Source organism: Aedes albopictus, chromosome 2 (genome assembly GCF_035046485.1).
Source record: "Aedes albopictus strain Foshan chromosome 2, AalbF5, whole genome shotgun sequence".
In the NCBI taxonomy this organism is placed as follows: Eukaryota; Metazoa; Arthropoda; class Insecta; order Diptera; family Culicidae; genus Aedes; species Aedes albopictus.
This window is the reverse complement of record NC_085137.1, coordinates 309,900,757-309,924,646: the sequence shown is the minus strand read 5'-3', so window position 1 is coordinate 309,924,646 and position 23,890 is coordinate 309,900,757. Positions and strand designations below refer to the sequence as shown.

The following is a 23,890-nucleotide window of genomic DNA, read 5'->3' as shown; positions in this document are numbered from 1 at the left end:
TTTCAGAGATTCCTCCAAGAATTACACCATATATTCCTCCAAGAATTGCTTCAGGGATTCCTTCAGAAATTCCTCCAGGAATTCCCCATTTGTTATTCCAGAAGTTTCTCATGGGATTGCTTCAGGAATTCTTCCTGGGATTCCTTCAGAAATCCATGCAGACACTTATCCAGGAATTTCTCCAGGGTCTCCTCGACGAATTTCTCCAGGAATTTCTTCAGGGATTCCTCCAGGAACTTCACCAGGGAATAATCAAAGAATTCCATCATAAATTATGACAGTAATTCATCCAGGAATTTCTCTAGGGAATCCTTCAGGAATTCTTTCAATAATTCGACCAGGCTTTTCTCTAGAAATACCTTCTAGAATTTTTTCAGGAATTCCTCCAAGAATTCTTGTAGATTTACCTCCAGGCATGGATTCCTCTAGAAATTTCGCTAAAAATTCTTCCAGGAACTTCTTCAGGGATTTTTCCAGGATTTTCTCCACGAATATCCCCTTCGAGGATTTCTCCTGAAATTTCTCATGGGATTTTTCAGAAATTTCTCCCAGAGTTCCTCTAGAGATTCCCCCAGAAATTCATCCAGTATTTGGTGAAATAATTTCTCCAAAGATTCCTTGAAGGATTCCTGAAGCAAATTCTCAAAGGAAAACCTTCAGAATTTCCTTCAGGTATTCTCCATGATTAAGTCCGGGAATTTCTCTAGGAACTCATCCAGAAAATTCTCCAAGAATTACCCCAAAAATTTCTTCAGGAATTCATCCAGTTATTACTCAAGGAATTGATGCAGGAATTGTCCCTGGACATCCTTCAGAAATTATGTCAGCAATTCCTCTCGGATTTTTTTTCCAGAAAATCTTCTGGGATTTTTTTTTTCAGAAACTCTTCAAGGAAATTATCCAGGAATACCCTCAGGAATTTTTCAGGGAATCCTCCAGGCATTTTTCCTGATATTCCTTCATGAATTGCTTCAGGAATTCCTAAAGGGATTTCTCCTCGAATTTCTCCAGGAATTTCCAAGGGATACCTCCAGAAAATCCTTCAGAAGTTCCTCTAAGGATTCTTCCAGAAAATCCTCTAGGGGTTTCTTCAGAAATTCTTGCAGGAAATTTTCCAGAAATACCATCAGTAATTTTTCAGGGATTCCTCCAGGAAATTCTCTAAAGATTCCTCCATTAATCTCTTCACAAATTTCTTCAAAGCTTTTCTCAGGGATTCCGTCAAGAATTTTTTCGAGGATTTCTCCAGGAATTTCTCCAGAAATTCCTTCAAGATTTTCTCACGGGATTTTTTCAGCAATAGAAAAATATTATAAATCTCCCAGAGATTCTTCCAGGAATTTCTTCATGGAATCCTTCAGCAATTCGCACAGGAATACCTCTAGGAATTCCTCCAGGCATTCCTCAAGGATATTATACAGGAATTCCTCCAGGAAATCCTCCAAGAATAACCCCAGGACATCCTTCATAAATTTTGTTAGCAATTTCTCTAGGAATTCCTCCAGACATTTCTCCAGGAATTTCTCCTGAGATTCCATCAGAAATTGCTTCAGGAATTCCTCCGAGATTTCTACACGAATTTCTCCATGGATTTTTTCATGGAGTCCTCCAGGAAATCCTTCGAAGATTCCTCCAGGAAATCGTCCAGAATTTCCTCCAAGGATTCTTCCAGGAAACCCTCTAAGGATTTCTTCAGAAATTCCTCCAGAAGTAGAACTTCTTGGAATACCTTCAGGAATTTTTCAGGGATTCCCCAGGTATTTCTCCAGGGATTTCTCCCCAAATTTCTTCAAGGATCTCCCAGTAATTCCTTTAGGAATTCCTTCAAGGATTTTTTTCAGGAATTCCTCCAGAAATTCCGCTCAAGGAATTTCTCAAGGGTTTTTTTTTAGATATAGAAATAGAAATCTCCCAGAATTTCTCAGAAGATTCCTCTAGAAATTCACCCAGTAATTCTTCCAAGAATTTCTCCAGAGATTCCTCTAACCAGCAATTATCACAAGATAAACTCTAGGAATTCCTCCAGGCAATTATCCAGGAATTTATCCAGGAACTCCTGCAGGAAATACTTCAAAAATTTCTTCAGGAATTCCTCCAGGAAATTCTCCAGGAATGGCTTCAGAAATTATGTCAAATTTTTCCAGGGATTGATCCAAGAATTCCATCCAAGAAATTTCTCCAGGTATTTCTTCAGGATTTCCTGGTGGGTCTCATCCAATAATTCTGCCAGGAGTTACATCAGGAATTTGTTTGGAAGTTTCTCCTGGCACTTCTCCAGGATTCTCTCTAGAGATTTTCCCAGGAATTGTTTAAGGAATTCCACCTGGAATTCCTACCGAAATTTCTTCAAGAACTCCCCTAAAGATTTTTTTTTAAATTGCTCTTATAATTCCTCTAGGAATTCCTCAAGAGATTCGGAGTAATGGCTTTCAGTCTGTGGCAATTCAAAACGGATTCCAGGACTGAAAGCCATTACCCCGGATCAACATATCACAGTCATATCTATAAGAAAGTTTCCTCAAGAGATTTATTCTGATTTTTTTCCAGAGATTTCTCCTAGAATTCCTGTAGGAATTTCTCTAGAATTTCCTCCAAGGAATCCTCCAGAAATTTATCCAGCATTTCTTCTAGGATTTCCTCATGAGATCTCTCTAGATATTTCTCTATGTATTCGTCCCATAATTTATACAGGATTTTCTCCAGGTATACTTTCAGAAATTCTGCCAGGGATTCCTCCGGGAATTCCTCCATGGATTTTATAGGGCTTCCTCCATGCATTCCAGTAGGAATTGCTCCAGGGATTTTTATCTAGGAAGTCTTACAGGGATTGCTCCGGGAATTCCTCAAATTATTTCTTCAGAAATCCCTCTCAGGTTCTCTTCAAAAATTCATTCAGGAGTTCCTTCGGAAATTTTGGAAATCCTTCAATCATCTTTTCAAAGATGTACCCAAAAACTTCTCCAGGTTCACCTAATGATTTATTTTTTAATAATTTCAAGAATTTCTGGAGGAATTCCTCCAGCGAATAGTACTGGAAGATAATTTAAAAAAGACTCATACAGGAACCAGGGAGTTCTAGCCCTAAGAATCCTTAATCTTCCAGAAATTGCTCATCGCTACCAGCACCACCTTGAATCATGTAGATTAGGCGATTTTTTAACGTATTGTGCAAAATACAACAGCGTGACTGCTGAAGGGTTAAAAAATGCTTTTAGAATATAATGTTATTATATTCAATTTCGTTGAATTGCGTATAGGTATAGAAGCTTGTAGGCACGAATTTGCTGAGGGTGCTTGCCCCCCCCTGACCGAAAAAAGCTCCCTTGTGTGTTTCTAGATATTTCAGGGGAGATCATAGGGTTTATCACTACCAAGATGCTAGGCACACCATGATAGCGCAGTATACGTTCAGAGAGCTTTTCTGGGCCATATTGACCCCAACATCATACAAGGGCTAAAGAAGGTTCAGGAGGATGGAAAATTTCTTGGTCATTCCTGGTCAAGTCAAAAAGTACACTAAATGGAAATTACTCGAGCGATGCGTTTGAGGTCAATACACTAAAACCTCTTTTTATGCATGTTTTTTTTTATGCACTTTTAATTTATGCACCTTTTTTTATGCCCTGCATAAAAAGAGGGAGAGCTACCCAGAACCAATATTGTGCATAAGAATATTTAATAATGCCAGGAACTATTGCAACGGCGACCGGGGGGTGTTTACAGATGAGAGCAAAGGAAGGTTACAGGTTCGCTTTTGGGTGTGTCCGAAGGTCTCATGTGCGTTACATGGGCACCGAGTGGGTCTTAAGGGGATATCGGAGTCATTTCGGGAGTCTCAGAGCATTTTAGGCTGGTTTCAAAGCCGTCATGGAGGCGTTTTTAGGGGTTTTGGTTCAGGAGGATTTTTTTAGACATTTCAAGATGTTCCAGATCATTTTTGGCGTGATTCAGAGGCGTTACGGAAGCGTTACGGAGGAGTTTTCAGGGTGTTCGGAGCCTCTCAGGTGCGTTACATGGGGTCCGAGGGGGTTTAAGGGGGATATTGGAGGCATTTCAAGACGTTTCAGAGCATTTTCGGTGAGATGCAGAGGCGTTACTTATGCGTTACGGAGGAGTTTTCGGGGTGTTCGGAGCTTCTCAGGTGCGTTACATGGGGTCCGAGGGGGTTTAAGGGGGATTTTGGAGGCATTTCAAGACGTTTCAGAACATTTTCGGCGGGATGCAGAGGCGTTACTTATGCGTTACGGAGGAGTTTTCGGGGTGTACAGAGCTTCTCAGGTGCGTTACATGGGGTCCGAGGGGGTTTAAGGGGGATTTCGGAGGCATTTCAAGACGTTTCAGAACATTTTCGGCGGGATGCAGAGGCGTTACTTATGCGTTACGGAGGAGTTTTCGGGGTGTACAGAGCTTCTCAGGTGCGTTACATGGGGTCCGAGGGGGTTTAAGGGGGATTTTGGAGGCATATCAAAATGTTTCAGATCATTTTCGGCGTGATTTGGAGGCGTTACGGAAGCGTTACGGAGGAGTTTTCAGGGTGTTCGGAGCCTCTCAGGTGCGTTACATGGGGTCCGAGGGGGTTTAAGGGGGATTTCGGAGGCATTTCAAGACGTTTCAGAGCATTTTCGGCAGGATGCAGAGGCGTTACTTAAGCGTTACGAGGAGTTTTCGTGGGGTTCGGAGCCTCTCAGGTGCGTTACATGGGGTTCGAGGGGATTTAAAAGGGATTTTGGAGGCATTTCAAGACGTTTCAGAGCATTTTCGGGGGATTCAGAGGTGTTACGGTAGCGTTACGGAGAAGTTCTCTGGGGTTTCAAAGCCTTTCAGGTGCGTTCCATGGGGTCGCCGGGGGTTCAAGGGGGATTTTTGAGGCATTTCAGGAAGTTTCAGAGCAGACTCTGAAATTCCTTAAATCGCCCCTCAAACCTCATGCACCCTTTAAAGTCTCCTGAGATCCCTTGAATTGCCCCTAAAGCCCCTTGGAACGCCCCTGAAACTCACTTAATACTATTGAAATACCCCAGAATTCTCCGTAATCCCATGAAAACACCAAAAAATCTTGACAGAACACCCTTGTAAGGCTCCTCAAACCCCCCGAAACAACCCCTTGAAACGCCCCTGAAGCCCCTTGGAACCCCCTTTTTGGGCTCTCTGGGAACATTCTGGAAACCCCCTTAGCCCCACCTCATCTGCCCAGGAGCAAGATCTGTTCTCGCAAGCTAGATTTTCTAATTAAAGCCCAAACTTAATTTATGCATAAATTTCCCTCTTTTTATGCCTTTTTTAATTTATGCACATTTTTAATTTATGCAGTCCCAGCCATGTGCATAAAAAGAGGTTCCAGTGTACCTAGATGAAGAACGAATGAATTTGTAACCATGAAAATTTACGATAGAAAACTTCTTCAACAGTTGTTTTTTTCAAATCGGTATCTATTACATGGAAAAGACTCAAACAAAAATCGAAAGGAAGCTTAAATGTAGAATTCTAGCTCGAATAGTTCTGTTGGTGTGGCTATAGTCGATGCAAAACAGAATACATTGAACAATTCTATATATCGCACACCCTCAAGACATATCCCCCTTTTCTCCAACAACAACGCTTGCCTCCGGGACGATCCTAAACACCCCCACTCGTCACAACTTGACATATTTATGACCGTTTGGAACCGCAATTAGCTGTGTGATTGATGACTTGTGGTACGGCAGTTGAAAGTTATTAAATAAATCATTTGCTGAGCCGTTCGTCAGTGGATGCACTCATTTTTTTCCTCTCTCGTAAAATGCATTTCCCCCTGAAAAAAATGAGTCCTCGATTTGCAGCAAATTACAACTTCAATGCCGCATGACCGGAACCGTGCCAATCGGATCCAGATGAGTGTATTCAAAGCGTGTAATTCACACAGCAGCCTAAACAGTTTGTCCCCACTACTGGCTGGCTGACTACCTATTAGTGGGATGCATTTCGGCGTTCGACTTTTCAAACAAGCGGATCTGTGGCAATTAGCAATTTGATTTGTTTATATTGGCGCAGAATGGCCTCGGCCAAGGTTGTGGGAGATGGCGCGCGTGAAAAGTCTCACTTTTTAGCATGTCAGTTCGATTTGCTGATGCTTTGCATCGAGATACGGACGGACCAACCAGCATAAGGGAGAATGGAATGGAATTGATCTCAATGTGCCTTCTTTTTCATCGGGTGTTAATATTCCACTTGGACACAACCTATTTCTCAGCTTAGTGTTCAATGAGTATTTACTTCTACAATAATTTTCTGAAAGCTTTCTCTGTCAATTTCCATTTTCAATTTGTACGTCGTGTGGCAGGATGTTAAGGAAATTTTCATTACGAAAAGTTCCTGGACCGATCAGACATCGAACCCGGTCTTCCCTCCCTCCCTTGACATCACTTTCTTTCTCGATGGTCGGTTCCTTCAATCTGCATACATTTTCCTCTCTACATGTCGATATGTCCATATCTCAACATCCCCTTATCATCATGTGGTATTGTTCGGTTTTTGTTCTAGATATTCTCTCTATTGGGCTATGCACGACACGGTTGCTAATGAGAAATGAGAGGACCAGAATCAAAAGGGTGTAAGTGATTATTTTGTCGATTTTGAGCTGAGTATATCAAAAAATTCTTCAGATTTCAAGCTTTCGGGAACTTTTTTAAGATTATTTTTAAGATAATAAGAAAAATTACAATAAATCGTAGAAAATCAATTTTGAAACTCCATACATTTTGTATGGGATGAGAAATTGGTGAAAACTTTAAACCTCATTTACTCAAAAGTGGGTTTTTTCACTTACACCTCTTTGCTTCTAACCTCCTCAAATTTCTGTAGCTTCCTTCCCATGATTGAGTTCAAAATGTAAGGCTTGCGCAAGCTGATTTATGGTGGCATCCCTCCAGAAGCTCCTTCTGGGACTTTCCCAAGAATCCCTTCCGCGGTTATGAGATTTTTTCAAGAGTTTCTGGTTTGTTCCAGAAATTCCTCTCAAAATGTCTCTAGGAATTCTTTCTGAGATTCCTCAAGGAATTCCTCCAGAATTACCTTCTGAGACTAGCAGATATACCTTTAAACCCCAGCTAACTCTGAGATTTTTTCAGGCTTTTTTAGATTCCTTTTGGGACTTCTAGGGATTCCTTCCGAGATTTCTCTAGGTGTTTCTTAAATCTTTAGGAATTATTTACGAGATTACTTCCAGAATTCCCCCGAAATTCCTCCAAATATTCCTTCCGATATTCTTCTTATAGTTTCATTTGGAATGTCTTCAGCAGTTTTGAGGAATTCCTTACAAGACTTATGGAGGAATTCCCTAAGAAATTTATAAATGAATTTCTCAAGGAACTCCTGTAGAAACTTTATAAAAAACTCCTTAAATAATTCCATAAGGAATGCCACAAAAAATCCCGTAATACACTTCTGAAGGATTTCCATGCCAGAAACATTTGGGAGAGTTCCAGAATTCCAGGAGGACTGCAGAAAATTTAGAAGGAACTCCTGGAGGAATCAACAAAAGAGTTGCTAGATGAATCATTGACGGAGTCTCTGAAAAAAAATATCCCGAAGCAGGTTTCAAAAAAATCCGGAAGGGGTTTCCGAAAGCATCTTGGAAAAAGTTTCCATAAGAAGTTCTTAAAAGATTCTTGGAAGAAGTTCCTGGAGGAATCTTTCTTGGAAAAATTTTGGAACGAGTTTTTTGAAAAAAATCAAAATAATTCATAGAGGCACCTGGAAGGAGTTCCTGAAGCGATTCCGGAAGTAGTTGATGAAAAGAATCCCGGCAGGAGTTCCTGGCGGAATCCCGAAGCACGTTTTTGGAAAAATGCCGGAAACAGTTTTTGGAGGATTACCGGAAAAAGTTCCACAAGGAATCTCAGAAGTAGTTCGCAATGAAATCTTGGAAGTAATTCCTGAAGGAATCGGAAAAGGAGTTCATGAATAAATCCCGCAAGAAGTTCCCGGAGGAATCCCGGAAGAAGTTCCCAAAGGAATCCCGGAAGAAGTTCCAGTAGGAGTCCTGAAGAAGGTTCTTGGAGGAATCCCGGAAGGAATTTCTGGTGAAATCTCGAAACGAGTTCTTAAAAGTAGTTTATGAAACAATCTTATGAGGAGTTCCTGGAGGTGTTTCAAAAAGTTCTTGTAGGAATACCAGAAGCAGTTTTTGGAGACGTCCCGGAAGGATTTCCTAGATGAATTTCAAAATTCATAAGAAATCTCAGAAGGAAAACCTGGGAAATACTTTAAGGCATCCCTGCAGGAATTTTTAAAGGAGTTCCTAAAGAAATCCCGGAATGAATTCCTGAAGCAATACTGGAAATAAACGTCTGGAATTACAAGAATTAATCTCTAGGGAAATTCCTGGAATGATCTCAGAAGGATCTTAGGAGGATCTCCTGAAGGAATCCTTAATAATCTATAATAAAAATCTCATATGAAACTTCCAGAGAAGGCTCTACCCCATTTGGCATAATGCCATTTGGCATAACGCCGTTTGGCATAATGTCATTTGGCATAAAGGCCATTTGGCATAATGGCCATTTGGCATAATGCCGTTTGGCATAACACGAAGAACAGCCTTCTTGATAAGAATGTGCATAATATTTGTTATGCCAAATGGCCATTATGCCAAATGGCCGTTATGCCAAATGGCCATTATGCCAAATGGCCATTATGCCAAATGGCCTTTATGCCAAATGACATTATGCCAAACGGCGTTATGCTAAATGACATTATGCCAAATGGGGTAGAGCCTTCTCTGGAAGTTTCATATGAGATTTTTATTATAGATTATTAAGGATTCCTTCAGGAGACCCACATTTTAATCCGATCAAACCAGAATATTTGTTACACCAGAGAAGCGTGGAGTTTCGTGAAAAAAAATTTACTCGATGTATTTTTATAGGATTGCTGAGGTAATTTGGCGTCTATTTTAGAAAAAAAAAAGTTTGTTCTACGATGCATAGTTTCTGAGATACGATTTGTTAAAGTTTGGGGTGTTAAAGAAAATTTTGGAAAGTCGTGAAATTTTATCTAGCGTTTTCCGGGAAAATAGTCCTCTATGATTTTTTTTGAATTCCATATATGTTCATATATCCACGACCTCTAGCTCTGGTAAAATATTCGTTGAAATCGGAGACCCTTCGGCTCAAACCTGTTCGGTAATAAAAAAAAATCCCCTTCAGTGTCTTGTACTTGACTTGACTCGATTCTTAAACGCTTTTGAAGCCCCTGGAACACTCCTGAAAACCCCGGGACACTTCATCTTCTGGAACACCACAGGTACGCATTTTGAACCCCATTGTAAATTCCTGGAACACCCCTGAAATCCCCTGGAGTGCCTTGAAATACTCCTGGGACTCCTTTAACCCTCCGAAGCCCTTTGAAACATCGCTGGAACGCTCTTGAACCCCGTTGAAAATCCCTGGAACCTTCTTGAAGCCCTCTGGAACATCCCTGGAGCATCCCAGGAGCGCCCCTGAAAGTCTTTCAAATGCACGATTGAGTGAAGTGAAAAAAAAACAGTTATGCTAACAGTTTAGGTTAAGCCAGTGTTCAACAATCGGATCTTGGATGCATAATGATAGTGTGGTAAAAAATGTGTTTTCAAAATTAAATATTAATGAAAATGTTATTAAAATAATGTAAAAGTTTAACGGCTTTAATATTTGTGGTCGGTTTACCAGTAAAGCTTATTTCGTACAATCAATTTCTTATAATTAACTTAAGAATTTTGCTGTTTTCGTGGCAACAGCGATACAAAATTTTCAATCAAAATTATTAACGTAAATATAATGTTTTTAATATGTCAATCTTCATGAATTCACGAGACAAATGATACTTCGAACATTGTTGGACACATTACCCACATTTCCGAATTTTCCGGTCCATTGGCTTCCCCGGCAGTAGTGTTGCCAATTTGAAATTCTGTCTCGTGACATGTCAAATATCACGAATTACTGGAAGTTTGACTTGAGCTTGTCTTGCGACATTTTATACTTCATGGATTTATTTTTCCCCAGTCATTATGGAAAACTTGCAATAGTTCCATCTGGAATTTATCCAGATATTTATTTGGGGTTCCGGATAGAAGTTTTTTTTCATATTCCTCAAAGAGTTTCTTCTTAGTTCTCCTAGTGCTTGCCATCTTTAAAATAATTGTTTTTTCCTTGACTTGAAAAATGATTTTGTCACTGATAAAATGTCGAAATTACAAAAAAAAAATATATGGAGTTTTTCAAGAATTTCTGGACACAAAATATTCAGAAACTTCTTTCTCATATTTCTCAAAGAATTCTGGGATCCCTCAAGGATTTTCTCCTGGAGTTTCTTCTGGAATCTTGTAAGAAACATACGGCCTTAAGTAGAAATATATCTGTTGAAATTCCACATGAGATTTCTCAGAAGGATTTTCTGGAGGAATCAGAAGATATCTACTTCTGGAAGGATTTCTGAGAAAATCTCAATGTGCTCTTCAGTGACTATATAGGTCTTCCTCCTAAAGTGTTGAGGATTTTTTTCCAGGAATTACTTCTGACATCCTACAGATAATTATTCTGAAATTCTTCAAGAAGATTCTTCTAAAAATTTTCAAAACATTCCTGTATCATTCCTGAAGTTTTTTTAGTGGTGGTATTTCTCATTATTGTTGGAATTTTAGAGGCATCTACAGGAGAAATACTCAAAGGATTTCCTGAAGGAATCCCAAAATATGGTTCAGTAATTCAAGAAATTCTGAAACAAAATCCAGTGAAATGCCAAAACACCCAAGTAATTATATTCATTAGCAATAGGCCTCAAATCAGCACTGGAAGTGCTTTTAAGTGCCAATTCAGCATTATGAAAGCAAATAAGCTCGATGCCAACATTCGAAATACCTAGAAGCACGTAGAAGCCTTTTAATTGTACAATTGATGCTCAGAAGGCCTAGAAGCAATAATTTAGCACTATATTGGCATTATATCGTTGGTTTCCTGCAACAGGGGCACAACTCAAAATTGGTCATTTTTGAGATTTTGATAGCAAATGATGAAAAACTGTGTAAACTTTCATCTCACAAAGACCCGTTCCGAAATTCGATAAGAAACGCGAGAATTTTGCATTTTTATCAATTTTCGGCAATAAAGGCTCAAAATCAGTCAAATTTTTCAATAGTCGTTGAAAAATAGTAACCGAAAATTCATGAAACAGATGGTCCTTCAGCACCTTTCCATGATACAATTTGATTCGTTTACTTTTTTACTTTTGTCAAATAATGAGAGAAATAAGTGAACTTGCAGGAGGAGATTGCCAATTTTCAAACGCCCATTCTTAAAATTCGCATTTTTTGAGTTGTGCCCCTATTGCAGGAAACCGACGATATGTGCATGCAAGGCATTAGTCTGTTCTATCCAATATTTTGACACATCAATTACTTGTTGAATATTTATTTGTAGTGGTAACAACGACAAATATAGAAACTCAAGTAGAAACATGTTACTGCCTGTAACTACCACAACCGCATATTCCGTGGTAGGATGAAATGATAGTTGACATTGGGCCTTTTCCATTGCATTACTGTTTACCATCTATGGCCGAAGGGACCGAGGAGCACTTCAACATACCCGGTGTCCCAAGTTCGAGACGCATGCGAGGAATTTTTCATCATCATAAATCAGGCAGGGATAGGATGGGAGATTTATAGTTATCTGAACGAAAAAACTTATGAAGTTCAACAATATTAGAATACGTATCAGTCTGTCTCTGTATTTTATCTTTTTCCTTATTTAAAGTTTAGATTTTCGTTTATTTTTTCATTTGTTTTGATTATCAGCTGTTTAGCTGCGTACCAACAGAGCTAGAAAGCTGGCCCTGAAAATTAGGCGAAAACAGCTGACATTTGTCCTCTCGCCGAATTGTAGCACTTGTAGTGCAGTAGTACCTTGGCAGACGAGAATATCTGAATCAGATCTCAAATCGAACATTTTGTGCTTTCATAGATCGATTGGATTTTGATGTGTTATTCAAAAATTTAAAGAATATCGCACCAATAACTCAAAGTGATATGATATCAGTTTTTTTTCTTGTCGAAATATCTGAAAATTTCTACATAAGAACATATTCAGCTCTTCTGCTCGAAATGGAACACATACACCCATAGAGATGGTTCAATTTTAGTAAAATACTATGTGCCTTTTAAGAGCTGAGGAAACCAAGAACCTCATGCTCTTGCAGCCATGATTTCCACAACAGTGAGCTGCAGTTGAGTGGTATGTATCGCCGCCTGTGAATCCTGAGGTCGTAAGTTCGATGCTGGATGTTGGCATTTTTTTTTTCAAGAAAAAGTCGGACAAATCTTGTCTGCTATTGTTTTGATCTTGTAATATCTTAACGAGCTATTACTGAGCACTCCTCCATACTAGATTTTGATATTATTTCTGATGTTTTACCTCTTATCTCAATTAAACCAATATCAGTTTTTGTTCTTCAGTAATTCAACTATTAATAACTGAATGTGTTATTCTTAGGAATTCTTCGAGTAATCCCAAAGATTATTTTAGCTTTTCAAGTTTTATGGAGTCTTGTCTTATGAAAAATCATTATAAATCCTTCTGTATTTTTGTGGAGGCGCAGTTGGAGAAAGTCAGAAAACTTTTTTTTTAAATACAAAAAAAAATCTATAAAAACAGATAGCGGACCTGGTGTGGTGGTTAGAACACCAGACTATCACGCCGAGGACCTGGGATCGAATCCCACTCCCGACATACTCACAAAATGTGGGTTCTTCCTTCGGAAGGGAAGTAAAGCGTGGGTCCCGAGATGAACTAGCCTAGGGTTAAAAATCTCGTTAATACAGACAAAAAAAAAGATAGTAATTAAAATAAACATGAAAAAAGCTTTTAACATTTTGGCACGATTATTGAACAAACTTCTAAAACAACACTTCTCTTTTCTTATTACTGGCAACTATCCCGTACCGACAGTCCTTCTGGAAGGCAACGGGAAGTTTTTTTTCTTTGCTTATTTTTAGAAGATGATAAATTATGCTAATTTGTTATGCGCCACGATCACCAGAATATAAACAAAGAAGACGAGCGCGACGCCCAGTAGCCGTCGATTTAGTTATTTAGTGGGATGGATCGGTGTTCGATTATCGGGGAAGAGAGTGTGCGCGTGTTGGGGGACTGGGTGGTCGGTCGTTAATGGATGGATAAGGAGCAGGAACTGTGCGAGGGGATTAAATTTGATCAACAGCTGGATCGAACTATGTTATGGAGAAATGTGGGGAATTTGCTGTGCCAGGAGAAATAAATATTCTTGGTTCATTGACTCTCGGAACCCTGTTCTATGTATGTTATGTACGACAGGTGTTTTAAACAGTTTATGGGAAAAATATCTCTTATTATTTCTAATGTTTTTTTTTCTGTTTTGTTAGGTATTATTATGTAATACCAAGTTTATAACAGATAACATACGCTTATTTGATTATAGTGTTTTTTTAGTTTGAATTATTTTTTCTATCCCCCCTTTTCATTTTTTCAAACTCATGCATGAATATGAAATCTGATATATTGTATAAATTCAAACACATAAGCGCAATTCAGTTTATTTTGACTCTGTCCAATCTAGATTAATTCCCTGTCATAAAACGACACGGCAAAAATATAACGATGCATAAAATTTCCCAAATTCACAAGCTTTTCAGAAGATCAAACCACGCCAACGTCTACGTCGCGTGTGTCTTCCCGAATCGGGCAGCTGTTCCGTGGGGCCACTACTCATTAAACCGGCGGACGGACCTTCTCAACTCAGGTTTCCTGAGGACTGAGAGTGAACGACGACGCGTTCGTTGACAACCGCACATATTTTTCAAGCTCGATAAAATCCACTCGCCTCGTGACATTTCACGCGTTCTATCGTTGCACCTGTTCTGTTAGTTCTTAGTCTGGGATCGGGTCGTTCACGTTACGCTTCGTCCCCGATTCGGAAACATGCCGTGAAAAATTGCGTTTGGTCAGTGAGACGGTCGCGGTGGTACACAGAGCGAGCTTCGTGTGTGCGGAAAATAAAACGAAATCGCTTAATCAGATCTAGGACCGAACAGAGAGATTTCATCTCAGTTGTCACGTCTGTCTGTATTTATACTACTCGGAAATACAACGGGCGCGGAGGCGAAGCGTTTATTTGCAAAGCTTCTCCGAATGAAGTAATGTCGTGTTTAGCCGAGACATCCGCGACCGAGCGTCTCCATTTGTTTACCTTGTTTTAAACCACAACTATAGTTGGGGACTGTTTTATCGCTCATCATGTCTGGTTCCTGGTTTGAAACGTTTACAATAGAATTCTGTTATTGGTCAGTGGTTCACAATGTGGCCGTCAGGTTTAGAAGGTTCACATTACATTAATGCAATAAATTGAACTTCAGTTACACCTCTTTATGACATAACTCGATATAACGTAACTTGATTTGTCCTCTTTTGCTATTTTAATAATACGTGTAATTTATGGACTAATCTATATGATGTCGCATCCCTCCTGGAGTCAAACCTTCTACCCAGCGTATACATTTTTATGAAAAGTTTTGGTGGCGATGGCAAATTTGTTTTATTTTTCTATATTAGCATATTGTATGACACGTACTCATGCTCAAAGAAAATCAATTCATTTTCTTACCAAACAAATAGGTAATCCTCTTGTTAAACGCACATGCCTTCCATATTGGGCTCTCAGAAAGCAATCTCTGTGTTTGTAGCGTTGCGCACCAGGATATCGAATATGTCGTGAGGGGATGCTATGCGTATCGTGAGGTGAGGTGCATGAAATTCTCCGGGTCCGAGGAAAACAACAGAAACCCATTAGAGAAGTGTTGGCAGACCTTGATTTGGAATACATGAATCTCATTCATAAATTTTTGAAACGTGTTGATGTCAGGTATCAGAAGGCCGGCTTCAGAGGCACGTTATCCTCCATTTGGTATATTTGTGCTATCGCCATACATATAAGCCTATTTCATCATTTACCTGAGGGAGAATGGGGCAAGGGATGGGAATTTGGAGAGGGAAAGATGATGAAATAGGAAGGGGTACCCTAGAAGAGAGAATGAACGCATAAGCGCAATGAGAGCTCATTGCCCATACTACAACGAGTTTAACCAGTGTCCTGAAAAGGACACTGTAAACGCAATCAATCAAGCAAAACCTACGTTTGAGCGAGTGCTTTCTTGAAAACGTATACAACTTTGTGCAAAAGAGTCACTGTGGACATCCCAAATTGGGAGGCATGTGAGTACACATGAATAGGCATGTTTGCCGGACGTACATCACAGATGTGATAATGGACAATGCGTTTCAAGCGTTGTAGGTACAACACCACAACGAAACTCTCTTGGAGTAGTTGTCGAGTGGACCTGGTGTGATAATTAGGACACTTGATTATCACGACGAGGACCTGGAATCGAATCCCACTCCTGGCAAACTCGCAAAATGTGAGTTCTTCCTTCGGAAGGGAAGTAAAGTGTGGGTCCCGAGATGAACTAGCCTAGGGCTAAAAATCTCGTTAATACAGATAAAAACAAAAAACAAATCTCTTGGAGTAGCAATGGAAGTGAGTTACCCATAAAATGTGGTCGCAACCAATTAGTACAGGTTCCCTAATTTGTTGAGCAGGAACGCCTGAATACGCAAAGTTTGCAAAGTTACACTCAAAAGTGCAAAGAAGGTCAAATTGAGTCTCCTCATCTGACACATGCCAATCAGTCAACTCACGACAAATTCTGCTGAAGCAGAGTTTGGTTAGGTGCAGTTCTATGTTAAGTTATCCATGCATTGTACTACCTAATTATTCCATCAAACTGAAGCATCTAAAATTAATGTTTGAGCTACTGTAAAACGAGGTATCTTTGATAATGCAGGTAACTTTGATAGTGCGACAGGCATCGTATACTTTATCTTATAACTATGATTCCTTCAACCAGTTAAGAAATAGGCAAACGTAGATCAATACTATGCATACGAAAGTTTATCTTAGACGTAAGTGTAGAATTAGTGTTTAAAATATAAACAAAAAAATCTTAGACGTATTTTTATTAAAACCTAGTTTATGTGTTTACAACTTTTTGGACAAAAATCAAAAATGGTTGATACTTTGTCATTTATCAACCTCTTCAAACAATCTGCTGTACGACTTCGTTCCAACAATTTTTTTTTCAATGAATGGACGCTTATTCTCGATCGATTCATCATAGTAGATATCAAATCTGGCTTTGAATCTCTTAACGTAGTGTGTTTTTACGAAATGGAAGCAATTTTGTAAATTGGGACAAAAATTTCCATACATCGATAAATTCCTAAAAGTATGCAATGCCCTGATAATTTCATGTAGATAAATCTGAGTTGCTCAAAAATTGTTAATAAAACATTCGAAAACTACCCAAAAAAAGAAAATTAACAATGATTAGCACGTAATCATATGTTGATGTACCGTTAAACATATATTTTTGGAAAGATCATGATTTTTGTTAGCTTAATTCACTGTGTTTTTGACTCAGTACTTCAAAAATTCATTTTTTTACGTAGAATTTAGTAAAAAATCAATGTTTTGATATAAAAAATCTATCTGATATATTTCACAAGGCTTCTCTCATCATGTGCATACTCCTAAGATTTTGATCTGTGATTATTTTTCATGATTTGATGTGTTTATCATGGCACTATCAAAGTTACCCCAAAATGAAAATCTGACGCTCGCTCATATGGAAAACAAAAAGTCACCTAAAATATCCAAGATTATCGAGTATTTCAATTGCAATTGAAAACTGCTGCCCCAGTACTTGTTTCAAAAATATGAAACCAGGGGGAATACTATTACATACAAAAATATGGAGAAAGTTCGCTGAAAAACTATCAAAGTTACCCCGTTTTACAGTACTTCAAATGATAAAATCATCGTACCAATACTGCCAAATATCAGCGAAAAGATACTGAAAATAAGAGTTTCCTCAAAGGCATCCATATATAAAGGTTGAAACATACTGCTAAAATTGTTCTAAAATATAGCATGCTCGAGGCACGACACTTCATTTAGGTGGATTAGGGACATAATGGACACCCGGTGCGAAATGGACACCCCTGTTTTTATGTAAAACTTTTAATTCATTAGTGTAAAGTAACAAGTCATGGTTCTATTATTCAAAAGTACCATGTATAATGCTTCAAAATAACCAAAGCATCTTTGAAATTGAAGTATGTTTTTCATATGGTGAAATTCTTATAATTTCGAAGCAGCATCAAATAAGGTTTTACGAGTTTTGAAGTGTGTCCACCATAAAAACTAGTGGATTGTTACCTTATCTACATTAATACGAAGATTTAGCAATGAATGAAGTATTTTATTTTTGATCAGAATTTATTTAAAATAGCAATTTTAATGTTGTAGTCGATTTGGGGCGAAATGAACACTGGCAATTACGAATGGATGTACACGCATTGCATACAATTAGGCGTTTTAGGGAGTTTGGAAAAATCAATCCGATTATTTTAGCCTAAAGTTTATTTAATTAACTTTGTGTTATGTAAACTCGTCTAAAGAATGATACGGTCAAAATTTGGTCACACAATTTTTTTCATAACTTTAGACTGCGTACACCAAAACAGCTGAATTTCGGACCAGTAATGCTACATTATATGTAGCTTATACCATAAAATTTTCATCAAAATCGATTGAGTATTGGTTGATATATAGACAAAACCATCGACCTACCTTTTTAAAATTTTGTACAAAGGCGCTCCATAGTAAATTTTCGGAAATTTAAGGTCAATAAAGCACAATTTTGATTATAGAACTACCAATACTGCTCCGATTTTTATCAAAATTTTACAGTATAGTACTATTATGAAAATACGTTCTTAATAAAATTTTGAGCCATTTTGTATGAATACTTTCAAAGTTGTAGCAGTTTAAATATGAAAAAAACTGACCGGGTGCCACTTAAGCAAATATAACTTTGTAACGGCTGGATCAAATTGAATGAAATTTTTACACAACATTTTGATATGCATACTACACATACAGAAAAATTTTCATTGAAATCTGTTAAGTATCTCTTCTTCTTCTTCTTCTTGGCGTAACGTCCTCATTTGGACAAAGCCTGCTTCTCAGCTTAGTGTTCTATGAGCACTTCCACAGTTATTAACTGAGAGCTTTCTCTGCCAATGACAATTTTGCATGCGTATATCGTGTGGCAGGCACGAAGATACTCTATGCCCAAGGAAGTCAAGGAAATTTCCTTTACGAAAAGATCCTGGACCGACCGGGAATCGAACCCGTCACCCTCAGCATGGTCATGCTGAATACCCGTGCGTTTACCGCCTCGGCTATATGGGCCCTTGCTATCTCTTGCTCTATGAATAAAACAGTAAAAATGTATGAATCCTCTTTGCACAAAATTTTAAAATTGCGGATCTCAGGGTACAACAATATCTCCGCAAATACTAGACCGATTTTGATGAAAATGTTATGGTACAAGCTACATATAATGTACCTTTACTGATCCAAAAATCAGTTGTTTTGGTGTACGCAATCTAAAGTTATGAAAAAAATTGTGTGACCAAAATTTTACTTGACTCGACAAAATTTGACAAAATTTGACCACCTAAACAAATATAACTTTGTAACGGCTGAATCAAATTGAATGAAATTTTTACATAGCATTTTGATATGTATACTTTACACACAGAAAAATTTTCATTGAAATTGGTTCAGTATTTCTGGCTCTATAAAAAAAGAGTAAAAATGTGTTCTTATTTTTTAATCCACTTTGTACAAAATTTTTAAATTTCAGTTTTCAGGATTCACAATATCTCCGCAAATACTAAACCGATTTTGATGAAAATTTTATGGTATAAGCTACATATAATGTACCAATAATGGTCCAAAAATCAGCTGTTTTGGTGTACGCAGTCTCAAGTTATGAAACAAATTGTGTGACCAAATTTTGACCGTATCACCCTTTAAGATAGAGTATTATACTTGGTATTATATCTGTGGTATTGATCTCCGTAGGCAAATTACTTCACTGGTCGATGTAACCAAAGAATTAGCACAACATATGCAGGGGTGTCCATTATGCCCCGATGGGTGTCCATTTCACCCCGTACCTTTCCTGCCAGCCCTAAAAAACACACGGTTTACAATTCATTATTTCTTCACAATAAAGACATTCTACCTGCTGTAAATGGTTGAAAGACGTAGGAAACAAGTTAAAGTTGAAAGTCAACTGATAATATGTTAAGTTTTACTCTGTTATACAGGCCTAAAGTACTCATTTGCATACGGTATCCATTATGCCCCTTATCCCCACTATAGTGAAAAAAAAACTGGGTTCACAAAGAAACCTTTACAGATGTTATCCTACGAAAATGATTTTTTTAGGTGGAGCCACTTGGGCTGGACACGCTTTTTACGCTGAAAATTGATCTGAGGTTTCCTAGCCGTAGCCACTAGACAGGATTACACTCTTCACAATCACAGTACAAAAAGGAAATATCAACGACAAACCAAACCGTCGTCAATTGAAAAACGCCAATGGCGAAAACGCATTAAGCGAACCCGTATAGGTAGTTATGTAGGCTAATTTACAACATTCGAATAATCCCGCATTTATTTAGCTTCAAATTTGAGACTTAAGAAGGACAACTGATTATCTCGGAGAAACGCACCATTGCTCTGGTTAGCGCAGAAAGGGTGTAATACTATGTAGGACGCCCTAGTTCTCCACAGGCTCCGTTTGTGGTTAGGTTTTTATTAAACCCGTTGTCCGTCATTTGGTTTTTTTGTTCGCCCCTGTTTGTCGTCGTCCTCCTTACGTTTGTCCTCCTCTTGTCGATGTCTACCGATAAAGTCCTTTCTTTTTGGTTCCATTACAGATCTGGACAATTTGTTCCATCAATGTTTTTAGTATGAGTTAGCAAATAATTTAGTTTTAAAGCCATAGATCCCTCCTTCCCAATTTTATTTTTTTTTATTTTTTATTTTTTTTTTCTTTAATCCATAACCTCAAAACATTGATTGATTTAGCTTCTTATAGAGACTTTCAGCACTTGGCTGGTTCGTCTCTATACCTCAACACAGCCGTGAGTACTTCGGCTTCCCAAACTAATATTAAGGCAGTAATAAATTGTTAAGTGTAAAATCATTGTAAAAACAAATGATTTCGGCTCAGTTATGCCCATGTGGCGCCCGAGCCTTCCAAATAAACGAATAAGTAAAAAAAATCCTCTACCGTACCGGAGATCCAACACATACCCCAGTCAAACTTTTTTCAAAGCTTATTATATGAGTCATAAACGCTCAAAATTTTATCGCATTTGGTTCGTTGTATCCAGAGATATTACAGTTCAAAGACGGCTATCGGATAATTAGGGTAATTTTCCAATTGTTGCACGGTTAAAAATTTGCCAATCATTGCACACCTCATAAGAATAACATGGAGTGTGCAACAATAGGCGAGTTTTTAGCTGTGCAACAATTGGAAAATTACCCTATGAATTTTTCTAGAATCTTTCTAACTTCATGTAGAATAGTCCGAACTATTCCAAATTTGGACCATTGATACACAACTAGTTGATCAATTTATAGTAATATTTTTTTCGTTGCACTTTACAAAAAGGTACAACTATGTGACCATTTTTTGAAACGTTAAAGTTTTGCCTGTCCCGATCATTTTGTCTATCCCCTGTAGAGCTGACTGTTTTGTTTACCTTTCCTAAAAAAGATTCTTGGCTTTGGGCTGCTTTTTTCCGAGAACAAGAATTCGTTACTGGGGAAAGAACAACAGTAGGTTGCTTTCTATCTAAACAAAATATACCTTAGCATACTGTTTTAAAACCTGAAAAATTTTCCATACTCGAAAAGCGGTAAAGATGATTGTTGATGCTTTTTTCAACAAAACTATGACATCTCAAGATGCAGAGAAGGTTCTTCAATGGCGCGTAAAATTCAGGAAGAGATATAATTCGCAAGTAGAAAGCGATAATTTCAAAGAAATTTTTTATTAGTAATTATCTCATTATTGATAGGTCACCGAAAGATGTGTAGGAAATCATGGTTTGAAGCTATTGATTGATTGATTTGTCTTTATTAGAGAGACTTTCAGCCCTTGGCTGGTTTGAAGCTATACGAAAAATATTACCTGGAATGAATTTTCTGGAAACATATATATTTTTTTAATTTCCAACTGAAAGAACAACCCTAATGGAAAATACAATACGAATACAAATACTATTATCTTTTTTTATTTTTTTTCAAAAAGGATCACGCTGTGAAGCACAAGAAAAAAGATTCAAAATTTAAAAAAGAAAATAAAAATTTCATGAATAACACTAGTTTACAAAATAAAACGAAAGTCGTGAACTTCTGTCAACGACCAAAATTTTTGAAGCAAAATTTAGCGCTGATTTCAAAACCGCGCTTCAAAAAATTTTGAGTAGAACAGTTTTTCAGTTTAAGCTCAATATCCAGTCTTACAACTTTTTAAAATATGGAATTTACTTTAATTCAAATATCTTGCGTTTTGTTCAACCAACTTAAAATCTTTTTCCATAAATTAAAAGCTGAATACAATACCATTCGACCATCTGAATGCAGGTTTAGCGTCAGATTGATGAAATTCAAGATATTGACGAGTTTTGGGGACAATCTCCTTAAAATTTAGCAAAATTTCCAAAAATATATGAAGAAATGTATTTTTTTTTTCAATAAGAAAAAATCAATTAAAAAATTATTTCTTAACGATTATTTGACATATCATATGTAGACGAGTTACAATAAAAAATTCAGCTCAATCGGAGCATTGATTATGGAGAATGAGATGTGTGAATGGAGAATAGAATAAAAATCTATTTCAAATCATAAACCTTGTATGGAAAGTCGAAAAAATTTCCGCTGTACTGTATTTTTTTTCCTTCGCGTTTTCGAACTCAAGGCACGGTTCTACACCAAAAATGATCATCAGCTTACTGAGTTCAAAAATGCTGTAAACTAGTGTAATTGGGGATACGCCCGGGAGGGACAGGAGAAGCAGAAATTCGCAATGTTTGTTACGCCCTTTTCACATGTTGGTCTAGGAATATCTTAACAAAGTGTTATATGCCAATAAAGGATCATGGTTTCAAACTATACTAAAATATGACTAGTAAATTTACTAGATTTTTTTTGATCTTAATTTCCATCTCAAAGAACCACCCCAATTAAAAATAAATGAGGCACCCTAATGAAATATATATATATTCAATATTCAATATTGAAAATGACTTTCGATTAAATAAGAGACTAGCTGTCCAGGTAAACTTTTTCTTACCAAGTTGTGGTGGTTTGACAACTGTTAAGGTTATTTCGCACCGCACTCTAGATTGGTTTCATTTCGATCGTGTTGATTTTGTTCCCAGCTTATAAGTAATCATCATTTTGTCAATTTCCTTACTTTTTAAATTCATTTTCTTAACTTTATTTACATAGAAACACAGCCATGAATACTTATCTAACCATGCAAGAGTCATCCTGATCGGTTCAGTCGCTCGTGAGTTTTGTTGCCTCAAAGGGATTTCAAACTCATTTTTATATTTATATGTAGATTTTTTAATACTATTATCTTATTTTTTAATATTTCATTCAAAAAGGACCACCCTAATGCAAAATAAGTGAACCACCCTAACGAAACATGACATTTAGCAGTTGCCAATGACGATATAAGACATGTTCCAGTACTATTGCCATGAATATTTCAGTAACAAAATTCAAATCATCCATTTCAAATTTATTTCACTCCCTCATCTCAAAAATTTTCTAAGTCCAAAAAGTAATTTGGGAACTGCTGATATAATAAACATCTGTTACTTGCACTGATCGATTTCAAATTCTATGTTTTCGAATTGTATCCTTCGTAAAGTTTCTCTTTATTTCTGCGACTGCAGAACTACATGTGACTTCTGTGCGGGTTGCAACATTTAGTTCAGAATAAATGTTTAGTAATCATCGTATTTTACAAAATGAATAATTTTCAACCACGCAAGAACGACATTGATTGCTGACATTTTTTAACTGAAATTGTGATACCAAAAATGCAATCGAAAAAGTTACAAGAACTGAACAAGTGATTATCGAAATGAGCAATCAACAATCTACCTTAGTATCTCGAACGGTTTATTAGCAAATAACTTGTGTTGCTGGTTTGGCTCAAAACAGAAATCTACCCATTCCTCTGAGCCGGTCGAGTGATGAATTTGGAAATTAGTATCCATTAGCAATCCAGCATCAACTCGGTGACCGTTCAATAGAAGTTATCCCCTGGCAGGCAGCGGTAATAGTGATGGCATCTGGCGAGACGAACGGAATGAAACGATAAACAAAAAGTGTTTTAAAAGGTTTAAATCTCTCATGTTTCGACCGGGTGCCGAAGAAACAACAAAAGAGAAAAAATAAAGTGCAGAAAATATTATAACGTGAAGAAATCGTTCGAAATAGTATTACTTACCATTACCATTAAGTATCAGTTCTCAAATTAAAAAGGAAGTGATTGACGGAGCACGACGAGGAGAAGAGAACGGAAGCTATGCTAGACCTGCAGCGACACATCGATTGTCCGCTGTGGGAAGTGCTAGGAAGTCCGCTGATACCATGGACCGGAATGCGATATGCTTGTATCAAGGTGCTGCACGCGTACTGTAAAGTGTTCGACCAACAGGAACTGTACGATCTGGTTGTCAGGTAATTGAATGAGCTAGTACAGTGATGATAAAAATAAAATGATTATTTAATTTTAATTGTCCGAACTATTATTTCATTGACATTTTTCGTTTGGAAAATGCGTAGAAAAATTTTCACAAATGATAAAAACGATTTAGAAACACCCAATGAC

At 37.6% G+C, this 23,890-nt stretch overlaps 1 protein-coding gene and 1 long non-coding RNA gene across 3 annotated transcripts in view; both read left to right on the top strand.

The window, feature by feature from the left end:
* Positions 1-23,890, top strand: part of LOC109422497 (four and a half LIM domains protein 2) — an 866,140-nt gene that overhangs the window by 581,798 nt on the left and 260,452 nt on the right. The window contains exon 2 of one of the 2 annotated variants that reach the window (XM_062852255.1): positions 23,267-23,739. The exons of the other annotated variant lie outside the window; for it this stretch is intronic. Within the exon in view, the coding sequence (XP_062708239.1) occupies positions 23,585-23,739 (155 nt within the window). The 5' untranslated portion in view covers positions 23,267-23,584. The remainder of the gene's footprint in view (positions 1-23,266; positions 23,740-23,890) is intronic. 2 annotated transcript variants of the gene reach the window in all.
* LOC134288199 (uncharacterized) lies at positions 4,411-8,744 on the top strand. Its single transcript, XR_009997809.1, has 2 exons — positions 4,411-4,688; positions 4,825-8,744. It is a non-coding gene; the product is annotated as an uncharacterized LOC134288199 (long non-coding RNA).